The sequence below is a fragment of the Macrosteles quadrilineatus genome, unplaced genomic scaffold (genome assembly GCF_028750875.1).
Source record: "Macrosteles quadrilineatus isolate MER2022 unplaced genomic scaffold, UCM_ALF_1.0 Scaffold_7__1_contigs__length_78375512, whole genome shotgun sequence".
NCBI classification, from domain to species: domain Eukaryota; kingdom Metazoa; phylum Arthropoda; class Insecta; order Hemiptera; family Cicadellidae; genus Macrosteles; species Macrosteles quadrilineatus.
Window position 1 is genome coordinate 30,259,451 of NW_026542600.1, and position 13,283 is coordinate 30,272,733.

Consider the following 13,283-nt stretch of genomic DNA (forward strand, 5'->3'; position numbering starts at 1 on the left):
TTGTCAATTTATTTTGTGAACACAATTTACTTGAATATAAATGCAACAGTTGGCTGGGTGTATGCTGAGTAAAAAATTAAACAACTTCTTGATCAGCATTGTATGTGTTATTTAATTTACGGAAAGTAAATGAAAGAATCGTCTTCTAACACTTAAAACATATATTTACACTTGTACTGTTACTCACAAGACGGTAAATATACAAAAAAGATGGTAAGTGCCCGCAGATTTTTTTAATTTTTCCAAGCCTGTTGCAGAAAGAATACTTTGGTATTATACCGACCAAACCGATAAATCTACTTCCAAATTTGATTAAAATTAGTTTACATGACGAAATCTCCCAAACCTAACCTAAGGGTTTTATCAACTCAAGTTTAAGTGTGGTCGGTATACCAAAGTACCCAAAAGTTAAAAAACATTCTGCTTTGGGGGTTGGTGTTAAAATTCGGGGAAACTACATAAAAACGTTAAATTAAGTAAAAAAAAAACTAGTTTACACCAAAATAAATAAATTCTTAATGGCTGCAATGCTATTTTATTCAAATAATTTTGTTATCTACTGCTTAACAGTATTAAGGTTAATTAATTTACTTTAACAGACTCAAATTGATTGGCTGATTAATTTATGAAAATTGTTGAATTTAAAATTTAACTTTTTTGTTGGACTTTTTTGGAAGGGCCTAAATTAAGTTAAAATTCAACTTGCCTGATTGTAAAGAGTTAAGATTCCAAACTTGCCTTAATAGTTTTATGCAAATATAAATAAAGACCATCTCTACATAAAATACAATGATAATTAAAGTAGACATGGATGGATGAAACGTAATCAGGAAAACCTATCTTAATATCCGGAAACAAACTACTCTTAAAAAAATAGTTTGGATTATGTCAAAAAAACCAAGTAACTATAAGGGTATTGGGTTAATCAGGCATATTCTTAGTGAAGATAAAATTCTAATGCTACTGTAAAAAACAAGAAGAGGAAATGTTACTTTAATTTAAATGTACACCTATTGTACTCAATAAATAAACAAACCAATTAACTGCAAGAATACTGTTCTAGAAGGGTGTTAATGAAAAGTACATGCCCTACTCTATTACCAACACTATAAAAATGGCTACAATAAATTTCAGCAAATTAACAAAAAACAAGATTTAAATTAGAGTGGACAAAAGAAATTACAGTAGAACTCCAACCATCCTAATAGCTGATTATTTGATTCGTTTATAGTAGGGGTCTGCGGTGCACCGAAAAAGTCGGTACGGTACGGTACAAGCTTAATTACCGTCATCGGTTCGGTACAGCATTTTACACGGTACAAATTCGGTTCGGTACAGCCTATTATAATAATAAATTACTTTCAGTTTACTATCGTAGTCAACAGCAGTTGGTTCCGAGCACATAAAAGTCTTATCAGATGTTTGTTTACGATCTTCATAATTTATTACTAGCGTGATGATGCAATAAAAAACCCATTAGCAGTCCCAAATCCATTAACATTTTATCTTGACAATAATTGTTGTATTGAAGTACTTCCAAGAACTGTTGAGTTTTATCACTTTTATTTCTTTACGACTTTCCCCAATTCTGTTTTATCATAAAAATAATAGTTTTATGATGACTGTTAAATGTTATCTCTAACTTAATCAGTATTTTCGTGAATATTGAATTTGCCGCTGGCCATTGCCTACTGCCATAAAACTGTTTATGGCTACATATTAAACTTGTAACTAATCTACAATCTTATTTTATCAATTAAAATATTTGTTTTGGATATTTTATCTTTCTATTGACGACCATGGATATATACAAACTTTTGTCGTGATTTTAATTTCAACATCAAAATACAATATTGCACAATCGTGATATTTTAGGCCATTGGCCTTTATTATGCATCCGGTATTGCTGTTTCAGAAGAGAAGCACGTTGATAAATTATAAATTGATATTCCCGTAGTTAAAAAGAATTATTTTATAAACCTATAAAACAAAATCATAAAATCTTACATAAAGATAACAATAACGGAAATTATAAAAAGGGTATAAAGATAACAACGTCATTCTTTCTCTTTGTTCTGCTATTTCTTGGGTTTCCCTTCATCACGCATTCAACAAGTTGCCATGGTTACTAATCACCCATATCGTTATCAGCTTTTGTGACATAGCGCACAGCAGGGGGTAAAACTTGACAAAAATCGGTAAATCTTTACCTATTATTTAATTACCAATGAATGTACTACTTTATTGGTATTTGGTATTGTATTAATAATCGGTCCAAATGGCAGATTTTTGTCAAATTTTACACCAAATGTATTGAAATTTCAAGGTGAATATTAATAAAACAATTATTACCAAATATTTGTATTCATTTAAAAGATTGATTTGTGCCATTGGGTTCCCCACTGAGTGCAGCCGAGCGGCACTAATGAGGGTCGGACCTTCTTGGGGGTGAACAATAGACGGCTTATCAGACCCTCCCCTCCCCCGTGGTCTGGAGAAAGCATAAACAAACTATTGCACAAGCGTGCGTGACTTGACATTGAGCTGCTTCAACTATAATTTTGTCAAATGAACTGTTATGTTTCAAAATGACAAACAATAATTTGGGACCATACTGCTTAACAATAATGGACTGCAATTATTGTTGAACATACAATCCATTTTTAACAAACTAAGATTATACGATTCAAATACAATTATAAAAATTATCTTGGTATTTTACTTGGGGTAATGAAGTTATGTAGGCTAGTGTAATTCTTGGTTCATCAAGGTTCTACTGAATTATGTTTGGCAGTGAATAAGTGTAAAATGCAACTTATAAATTCAGGGATACACACCTTTTACACAGTTATAAAGTCTAATTGCCCAACATCAAATCTTACTCTGTGATAATCCAAATTTTAGTTTCAGAAAAAAACTTTGCAAGAATTGTATCCATCTTATAACTTAACTAGTTTTGAAGCTGATAAAAAAAAAATGGTCTTTGCCATTACTTCATCATAACCTCCAGTTTTTCATTGTCATCTGCTGTGAACAGCTGGCAAAACTACACTGTCTTCTACTGAATGCTTTTATATGTTTTTAAAATTAAAAAAAAAACAACTAGACATTGTGTTGTTTGGAAATAATTTACCAGTTTTGTGAAATTATCTTGTCAATAAATGTTTCAAACATGTTTATTCATAATAACTCTTATCCTATTTTTAAACTACTTTATCATGGCTATTCAAAGTATCTCAGAGTAAAATAGGTAAAGCCTTTATCTCAACTGTGATTTTTCTTGACACAATCCTCGTAGTAGTTAAAGGTTTTGTTTTAATAATATGTGGTACAGTAATTGTTGTTAGAAAACCATGAATGTAGGATACTATCCATTTTCATAGTAATGTCTATGTATTAAAGTTAAAAATAATGGTTTAGATACAGTTCTGAGAAGAAAACCGCAAAAATACGGGTAGCCGCGTACCGTACCGATTTTGTACCGAGAACCGAGGTACAAAATATTGTACCGTACCGACCTTAAATTTTCTGTACCGCAGACCCCTAGTTTATAGAAATAATTTTAAAAACCATCGTTATTAAAGAAGGCAGAAGCTGTAATCTCGGCCAAATCCTGAATACCTCCCACAGTAAACATCATCATCAACATCCGTCTCTCATGGTCACAGAAACACCACAGTTTTCTATGATAATGGCTAAATCTTGAATATCACCGCAGATGTGCGGACATCATCATCGTCTCTCTTGGTCGTGGAATAATTATCATCGCTTTTCTCAATCATGGTAAATCATAGAATATTTTAGGTTATTTCGGTCTGATTTTAATAAAATTGGCATTAACGTTTAGGGTGACATCAATTCGAATAGGTTCGCGAGGATCGGGTCTTGGGAACGGGTGATATGGGGATTTGAAATTTCCTAAGTTGGGTTTTCATATTTTTACCCTTAAAACATGAAAATTTCAAATTTTCATCAACACTGGTATCTGTATTTTACTGCACGTCAAAAATAGCTACATTGTAGACACTGAAATAGACTTTTTAAGTATATATCGAAGTGGCAGTTAAGGTGTTTATATATAACAAGTTAATATATATGTTGGAAACATTTTTATAAATCAATTATTCAATAATGGCAGTGAAACCTAATCTTGATAGACCACAACTATGGAACTCGTAAGTTATCATAAAATAGGTAATATCAAGAAAATTGATTTATAGGTTGTTATAAAAATGTACTGTAAAAAAATGAATTCATAAACCTAGGGTAAAGAATACTGTTTAAAAAATATCACACAAATTCTAAATTATGATTGATGTTTTATAGGTATTATATTTGTGACTAACCCAGCAATGTGACAAGGTTGAAATCATCAACTGTAACGAGAATAAAAAAAAAAATAATATAAACCTTTAGTTTCTTGATCTGGAACCTTGGCTTGAGCTGCTCTGACTTTCTTGTTTAATCCCATTTCTTGTATTGAGCCTAAAGAAGGGGGGACAAAACTACATTAGAAACAATATTTCATGTTGTTTTTTTTTTTCAATACAAACAACTACAACAATTAGCTTTGTACATGCAAAGAAAATTTAGCATGCAAATATCCACATTTGTTTGATCCTAGCAAAGTATTTGGATATACCTGCATAGAAAGCCCGTAAACCATGCTAAAAAAATTGTGAAATGAATATTAGCAAACTTTCTGTGAGTATAATGTAAATTATAAAGTAATGTACAGTAGACTACCTCTTATCCGGACTCCTCGGGACCGAGGCCAGTCCGGATAACGGGTTTTCCAGTTAGTCCGACGTCCCCAAAAACTCGTTAAAACGGACTGTTTACTGTGTTATTCAACTTAAATTTAGGAGACCATTGTATTTAGACACTTGATCACTGGTCTCAAATCTTTCCCACGAGAACAGTCGTTTCAGTACCACCCACTTCCTGCTGATGTAGTCCGGTTAAACCAATGTGCTGATAAAAATTGTCTGGTTAAAGAGATGTCATTTACGCAGAGTGTAGTCCGGTAAAGAGGGAGTCTACTGTACATAACGTAAATTTGTAGCCTAAATATATTTTTTTTTACAATTATTGATTTAAAAAGATTAATTGAATATAAAAAAAAAAAACTATGCACTGTGTGACTGGTAGAATGTGGGGCTGAAAAATAGTTAGGGTTTGAACACGAACAGGCATCAGTAGCCTACCTAAGGACTGGAATTTCTGCCTCAGAAGTGACGTCATCAATTCAGCCAAAATTGACACTGAGACATCTAGATTTATCATTTTGGATACTCTGACATAATTTTTGAGTAAGTAAGCACATTATAATTTTTTTGCATTTTAGGGTCGCAATAATGAACTCATAATTATTAGCACTGAAATTTGTTATTTACACACCTCTACTTTGAAAGACAAGAAGTGCAAATGATAATAATCTACATAATATTGATTGTATACACATTTTCAGTATGTCACTGCTACTTTGGCAAAGCAATTAATTTGCATCTTGATTTTTTAATATCTCTCTACAAAAACTTAACATGATTAATTAAATTCTTCAAATAGTTTGATGCTACAACTACAGTAAAAGCGGAGCACATGAAAAGAGCCCGAAATTTTAATCCCCAAAAAGGTTCACTAATCTTAAGTATGGAAAGAGCCCGGGTCTCCACAGGTACCTGAGGAGGAGGACGCTGACTCGTTTTCTGAAATAGTGTTGTGTTTGGTTGGGTTAGGTTAGGTAAGGTTAGGTCAGGTCAGGTTAGGTTAGGTTAGGTTAGGTAAACCGACTATATCTTTTAGTAATGTAAATATCTTTTAATCATCTATATTTTAATAATTAATGTATCTTTTAACAGTGTATCTTTTAATATTGTAAATAAATACATGCATTTAAACTGTAATATTGGTTCTTTCTCCTTTGAAGACCCGTTGTGAAAGTTCTAGGAAGAGCCCGGGCTCTCTTCGCACCGTCCTGGGAGGGACCTTGGAGGTCCGGGCGCTTTTCAAGCGTCTGCCTGAGTTTTTGGGCTCTTTTCAAGTGAAAAGTTATTCCTTTTAAACAAAGATAAGCTTAATATTACGTTCCTGAATATTAAGCCGGAATTGATTAAAAGTAAAACTTTAAACAAATTTTAAGCTTTTCCGTTTAACTTTTTAAAAACTCTTACTTTTTGTTTCACTGAGTTAAATAAAATGTATTCTGTATTATCACAATCAATAATTCATTAAAAAATCTCATTTACAATTAAAAACACAAATTTCTAACAAGGCTTAAGTGTATTTTAAGAAAATAATATTTACTAAAATAAACTCTAAAAAAGTTTGCATGTGACCAAAATGTTAATGCAATCATTTGTGATGTAAATATTGCTTAATTACCCTGTCAGAAGTTTAATGTTTAAAGTGTAGTGTAGCCTTACTAAACCCCTACACCATTCCAATCATGATTTGAGTTCAGTGTTGACAGAGTAAAATAGCCTATATCATTAAAATATACCTGTGATCAGTTACATATTATTTATGACCATGGTATTACAAATTTACTAACAACTTCTAATACAACATATCAATTACCAAATGTGGAGGCAAATAAAGAGGAATGAGGAAGATGAGGGTTTGGAAAATGGGAGAGCGGAAGATAATAACTGGTTAACATGTCACAGAAATGGAAACACAAGAAGAGAGACTAGCAAAGGAGTAACTTTCGACTCCTTGTAATTTTCTAAGTCTTCATTTGGGTAAACTCTAGCTAGCCTTTTACCTAGAAAGATTACAATGCTAAGAATACAATTAGCTGGACATAAAATGACATAATATACAATCATGGAACTACATTAATAAAGACGAATGAAAGACAATACCAATACAGTGGAACTTGGATAGTTCAAACCACAAGGGACCTGTAACCTAGTTCGAATTATCAAAAATTAGAATTAAAAGGTTTTGAATAAAAATTTAAAACAATAAAATTATGTGTTTCCGCATATATGTACCTTTATTGTGAATAAGTCGGGAAGAAGGAGCGAATAAGACAACCTTAAAGCAATATTCAGACTTCCCCAAAGGGCTGGCAAGGAATTTCGACCTTCTGGCAATTGATACAAAGTCATTTGGGGATCCTTGCCTAGTTCGAGTTTTGATATTCTTTTTTCACATAGAAACTTTGAATTATCCCAAATATCATTAGAATTAACCATGATTATTTAGCATTTAGTTTGTACAAAATGCTAGGGACATGGAAACATATTTAAATTAAAGAAGATTTTGAATAATAGAAGTTGGAATTAGCCACGTTCCACTGTACATTGATCCCTTGTGCATAAACAATAAAAAGCCATGCAAAATAAAATGGAATGAGAAACGACAGAAAGGGAAAAAATAAAATAGACCAGGTAAAATAAAAAAGTTATAGCAAGTAGTGAACAAACACTGAACAATTTTGGATGTTAGAAAATTGTGACTTCTGAACATGTTATTGAAACTAAAAATTAAATAAATGTACTAGCTATCGTTCCAGGTATTGCTAAAGACACTTTGATAGGCTAATTGATTTTAATCTGTTAGATTTTAAGTCACATTTTGTAACACCCACAATTTTTACTATGAGTCCTGTATTACACCTAAAGAGGAGTTAATTATACAATTTCTTTTTATTTAGTTGAATAAAAAGAAACAACAATATATATATTATAGGGCCTAAGAATTTTTATGTAGAAAATTTACAAAAATACACACAAAAAGAACACAAAAACAACACGCAACAGCAAACAGCTAATGCACCTTTACATTTACTTTCAAAAGATTCTTGAAACATTATAAGGATATTTAAACATTCTCGAGTAGTTAAAATGTTTTAAATCATTGCTATTAAGATTTCTGGAGGATTATGAGAAGCAACAATTAATAAGTTATCAATGAAATCGCCAAACGCTGGAAATACGATTAATTTCAAGATGATGTTTTGATGCTTCTGAGTATACCTATATAACGATAAAAGTATTATTTCAAGAATCTATGCAATTGAACAACACCACAGGCATATGAACAACAAGTTTTACTCACTTATAAACGGTGTTTCAGTTGAGAAATCACTTGGAATGTAGACTTCCAAACGGAAAAGTCCCAAACAGCAATGTGTCCGAGATCCCAAGATGTTTTTTTTTTTTTGACGACAACATGACAGATTATAAGTCAACGCTCAGTAAAATAGCACTCAGAATCTCGTTAATTCGAAAGAACGCCTGATCCAAAATTAGTAAGAAGTTTTTAAGATGTCATGTTTAAAGTGCCGGTAGTAATGAATGTTACGGACAAATAAGTTTAACATTTCATTTTCAATTAAAAGGAGTTAACAAAATAAGTTTGATTTCTTACAGAAAGAGTTTTCTTTTACTCCATGAAAACTGCGGTTTCTAGGGGGGTTGGTTAAAGGCCCACTCTACACGAACATGAATTTCGCAACGGGACCGTCGCATGACCGTGCCAAAATTTGATGCAAACGAAACTGGTGGGATCCCCGTCGAGTGGTGTCTACTTGAAACCCATCGGACCATTCTACACGAGGCAATTCAGGCGCAGGATGGACACGGTGGAGCTCGGTTTTAGCTGTTGTCCAGAAACACCCCCGCCGCAGCAAACCTGCAGACTAAGCCAATTTCCTTTTGCAAGGTTTTATTTCACCAAAATATTCCCTTAAAATTCTCAGATTTATTTTCTATTCAAATAACTGTATTTTTACGCAGGGAAGGTAATAACATTTTTATAATTTGTTAAATGAAATTTTAATTTAGCTTGGTATGAACTAAACAAATTTGCCAAATTTGATCAATTTACCTATATCCCTAAATAAGGGAACAAAAATTTTCCATAAGAATAACATGGCAATTTGAAATTTTACTGTTTTTTTTATTTTGTCCATAACCAATAGGCATACACCTAGTTAATGTAATAAATTATTATTATTATTTTAACAATTATATATATATATTTAAATAAATTTTATTGAACAGGTGGTGTTTCTGGCCTCTGGAGATGTAAAAAACAAAAAAGTAAATCGGTCCCTGGTCTAGCTCTTACCACGATACCTAAGGTCCCCCAACGTATTGATCAGATAATTTTTTATAAAAAAATTGGATTTACAAAAACCTTTACTTGAAGAGCAAAGAGCTATGTAACAGTGTTCTAAAGACAAACAAGTAAAACTTAGTAGAGGTTTTAAACAATTCTTTGAACATTGCTTTGCTTCACACATGTGCTGGGTCCATGTGAGCAAAAGCAATGAAAGATGAGATAATAGAAGCTAGTAATGGTACAGTACTTAGAGTTGGTAGCAGGTACGTGATCTAGAACCACACCAGGGCCACTGATGTGAATCTCAATCAACAACATGGCCAAACACAATTAATTCACTCAGCGACAGACTTTGCGTATGTTTTTTTAGATGAATGCAAAATGCATGGAAAGAGAAGACAAAAGTGGACGATCTCACAGCTTTATTACTGACTAATATCAGCTGTGTCTTTAGCCAGGATCATTTATTAAGATCCATATGATTAAGGACAGTCGGGTCTAGTTCTGAACCATTAAAAAGCTATTAACTTTTCTCAGGATCGAACCAACGACCTTTTGATTGTTAGACGAGCACTGTTACCACTCAGCTACCCAGCTTTCATTGTTACACCACCTATTTATTGACGAACTATCTATTGATTCCACTTATATTGATACATTTTCAAATGATTTCTCAAACACTGTTTGAGTCCTTGTGTTTGTTGCTTTGTAATCAAACCTGAGACACAATTCCTTGGTACATTGCCTCCATTTGAATGGACAGTGTTAATTCGGTACATCACTGTTATACATTTTCTATCTTTTCTCGAGCAACATTTTTCAGTATACAGTAGTAAGTTGAAACACTCCTGGATAAGATTGGCTTGGTAATGTGGTTCAAATAATACTAATATAATATATAAATATATAAACATGCATTTTATAAAACCCATTTGATTAAAAATAAATCTTATAATATATACTGTAAAATATAATAAAATCAACAAATTCGGCACTTTCTTCCAAGTTCTAACACGATTCCTGAAACAGTGTTTGTTAAACTGCTTAATTAATTCCATAATAGATTTGCTGCCACTTCCTCCCTTAACTGAAATAGGAAAACATTTCCACATGAAATACAAAAAAAAGAGAAGTGTCCTATATAAAAAAAGTCAAAATAAAATATATAGAACAGGAGGAGAGCCTGAACAGCAAAATAAAAAATAGAAATAAAATTACTGTCCAAAACAAAAAACACAAAAAGCATATTCTGACTGCAAAATGCACTGCCAGTCATTCTAATGAAATATGTTTTGTACAAATATCCAAGAGCTCCAACGTGAACATCTCACTTGATTATTCTAGACTAACAAATTTATCTCATAGAAATTGGTTCTGTGAAGAAGATTGCAAGTATTGCAACTCAACACTCCGTGCAAACAAATCCTACTGCAGCACAAGATATTTATTGTCATGTAGACATTCCAGACATTCTATGATTGCTCTTCGCATACTTAAAGCCTCCAATGACGGATAAATAACATCAGGTGTCCTTAAATAAGTGAGCACATAAAAATGACCATTACACCTAATTTTTGCAGGAAAAATATAAATATGCAGGCAAACAAAAAAATAAAAAACCCAGCAAGGATCAACAAATACAGAAGTTTTTTGTTTCTTTTAGGAATTTTGATTTCCACATTATTACTTTAAACAAGAATGTTAGCCTCAATTGTTTCATGAGCATTATGACTCAGGATATCTTCAACTTGGCTTAGGCCTACATTTAATCCAAAAGCCTTTGATAATGTTCTTAAAAACACAAACCATTTTATCTAAAGATTAATTAGACTATTGTAGCCTCATAGCGACTACATAATAAGAAACAGCAGTAGTTAGAGCAAAAATATTTTACGTTCTCAAAGAACAAACGTTTTGTAGACACATTTAAATGGGTATGATAGAAAAATATATTTAAACATTGATGGAATCAAAGTTTTGACAACTTGTGCTGCAATAAATTTGCATGTAAACAGAGAATCCCACCACCAATTTACATAAAACATAAGAGGAAGATTGGATCGAGTACTTACTGATCGAGCTTGCAAAAGCATTGTCAACCCTTGCCTCTTCTTCTTTGGTTATAATTTCTGATCCATTAGGGATGCCCTGGAACAAACCAATAATCCTTTAACATTAGGGAAACAATAATAAATATAGATAGTTGCAGATAAGATATTTAGAGAAAATGATTAAATCACCATCCAGAAAACTTCCAAACCCAGTTATATTCTATCTGCAAGCTGTATCAGCTGAAATATAGGGTACAGTAAAGCATGGTTTACTATAGTTTCTATACAAATGTTTACACAAGTTTAAAATACTAAGTTCAGAGCATTTCACGGTTGACAATGACAACATCCAGAAAAAAACATACCAAGTCGGTTTTTAAGACACCTAAGGATCAGCTCCCAGGTAAACAATGCAATAATCTTTATGTAATGATGTTAGGTTGATTATGTTGAATGTGAAATCTGATACAAATATAAATTGGAAAAGTAACAAGTTGTACGGTAAGTGCAATCATTTTTTGTCTAGGATCAGCTACTTCATTACTTTGAGAATTTAGTTTTTTATTTTATTCGAGAATTAAAATAATCCAACTAAAAGGGCATCATCAAAAACTCAAAAAGTTATTTGGTATAAATACATAATAACATGAAATACAATTCAAGGGGTTAGTCACGGATTATCTCACATGATTAACCAAAAATCTTTAACCAAACAGAGATTAAATTACCAGACACAAGGATAAAAGATGCCTTGTTACTTAAAATGAAAATAGCTAAAGTGGAGGCCATTCCAACAAAGCAAAAGATAATCCACTATTATTAAAACAAGTAACCAAGACTGAAACAAACTATCCACTTCTGGTTTACATTAATCTCCAAAACTTCATGGCAAACCCCTAGTTTGGAACCATAAAATAATCGTAAAAACTTAGGCCTGAGGCCACTACTCCAACATGCCATGCGTGCCGGTCAGGACGTGCTGATCTGGCACAACTGATCATAGTAGCCACTGACAACTACTAATAAGTTTGTATATGATGGGATAAACTAGTTTTGGGCTTATTAAAATCAACTGAAAATAAACTGGCCTCGTAATATCGTATTTCTTTATGGGTTTAACACACCATCATAATCAAGTCAGCTTTGCTTAATCCATTGGTTTAACAGGAGTTAAAAAAAAATAAAATCTAGTAAAACTGATCTCAAAACTAGTATTTTGCACCGTGGCAGTAATTAACTTAGTTCACCTATATCAAATTCACCGATATTAAGCTACATCTAAGAAATATAAGACTAAGTTTCATTAGGTGATCTTGGGCGAGTCGGTGGTTCAGTTGGTAGCGTCACGGACATCGGGCCCAAGGTAGTAAAGTCGAGGGTTCGGATCTTTGCCACTGCCACAAACATTTTATCAGTACAGTTCACCTTTGTCCTACTGTACCGGCTCACCCCTTGCTTTGCTGGATACGTTCCACGCACAGATCTGTAGTCTATGTGGACGGGCAAATGCAAGGTTAACGAGGCTGCCAACCTCTTATTAAAAAAAAAAGAAAATTATCACACAAGATTAACTATGCTTCACCAATGAACTTCAAGTTTTCAGGACTTGAGAATGCTTCTCGAAGTGGCTGGTGAGGAACTAATTTGTCTACCCTCTGTCTGAGGGTTCCATGGATCATCCCTCTCGCTCCCCTATTTAGCAAAGTAGGGGGCTCAGCTGATCCTGGACGTCTGCTGCTTTCTAAACCAAAAAAGCTAGCTGGCCGCTGTCGTCTGTAGCCGCCAAATCGTCATACACTCGAGCTTGTTGTTGTTGTGTTGACTGTAGGTTAAATGTTGTGCTTTTTTCACAAGACAATGAGTTTTAACTTCAAGTTGTCGGTTTATATTACTCACACCGCATTTCCTCTCGTCTTTGAGACAGATTATTGGCCTAAGGCCGTGATTTGCGGGTTTACCAAGTGTAGAAAGTTTTGTCTAAGTACTAAGCCGGGTTAAGGTGAGTCAATAAGCTATAAAACTCTTTTTATATCACGCTAATACAGAAGTCTCGTTCTAAACATTTGGTTTGTTACCAAACACAACCAGTGCATCATGCCTATCATTACTATCAAAGTTATAACTAAGGTTAGCCTTCTAACCATCACTTTGAGGTTT

The 13,283-nt window shown here is 33.0% G+C and overlaps 1 protein-coding gene across 4 annotated transcripts in view; it reads right to left on the reverse strand.

The window, feature by feature from the left end:
• The window catches only part of LOC128997777 (uncharacterized), a 106,631-nt gene that overhangs the window by 66,613 nt on the left and 26,735 nt on the right, over nt 1-13,283 (reverse strand). For 2 of the 4 annotated variants that reach the window (XM_054423461.1, XM_054423460.1), the window contains exon 5: nt 11,148-11,223. In XM_054423461.1, the coding sequence (XP_054279436.1) occupies nt 11,148-11,223 (76 nt within the window). Of the gene's footprint in view, nt 1-4,410; nt 4,507-11,147; nt 11,224-13,283 lie in introns of those variants that run through there. The other 2 variants (XM_054423459.1, XM_054423458.1) reach the window with 1 other exon arrangement.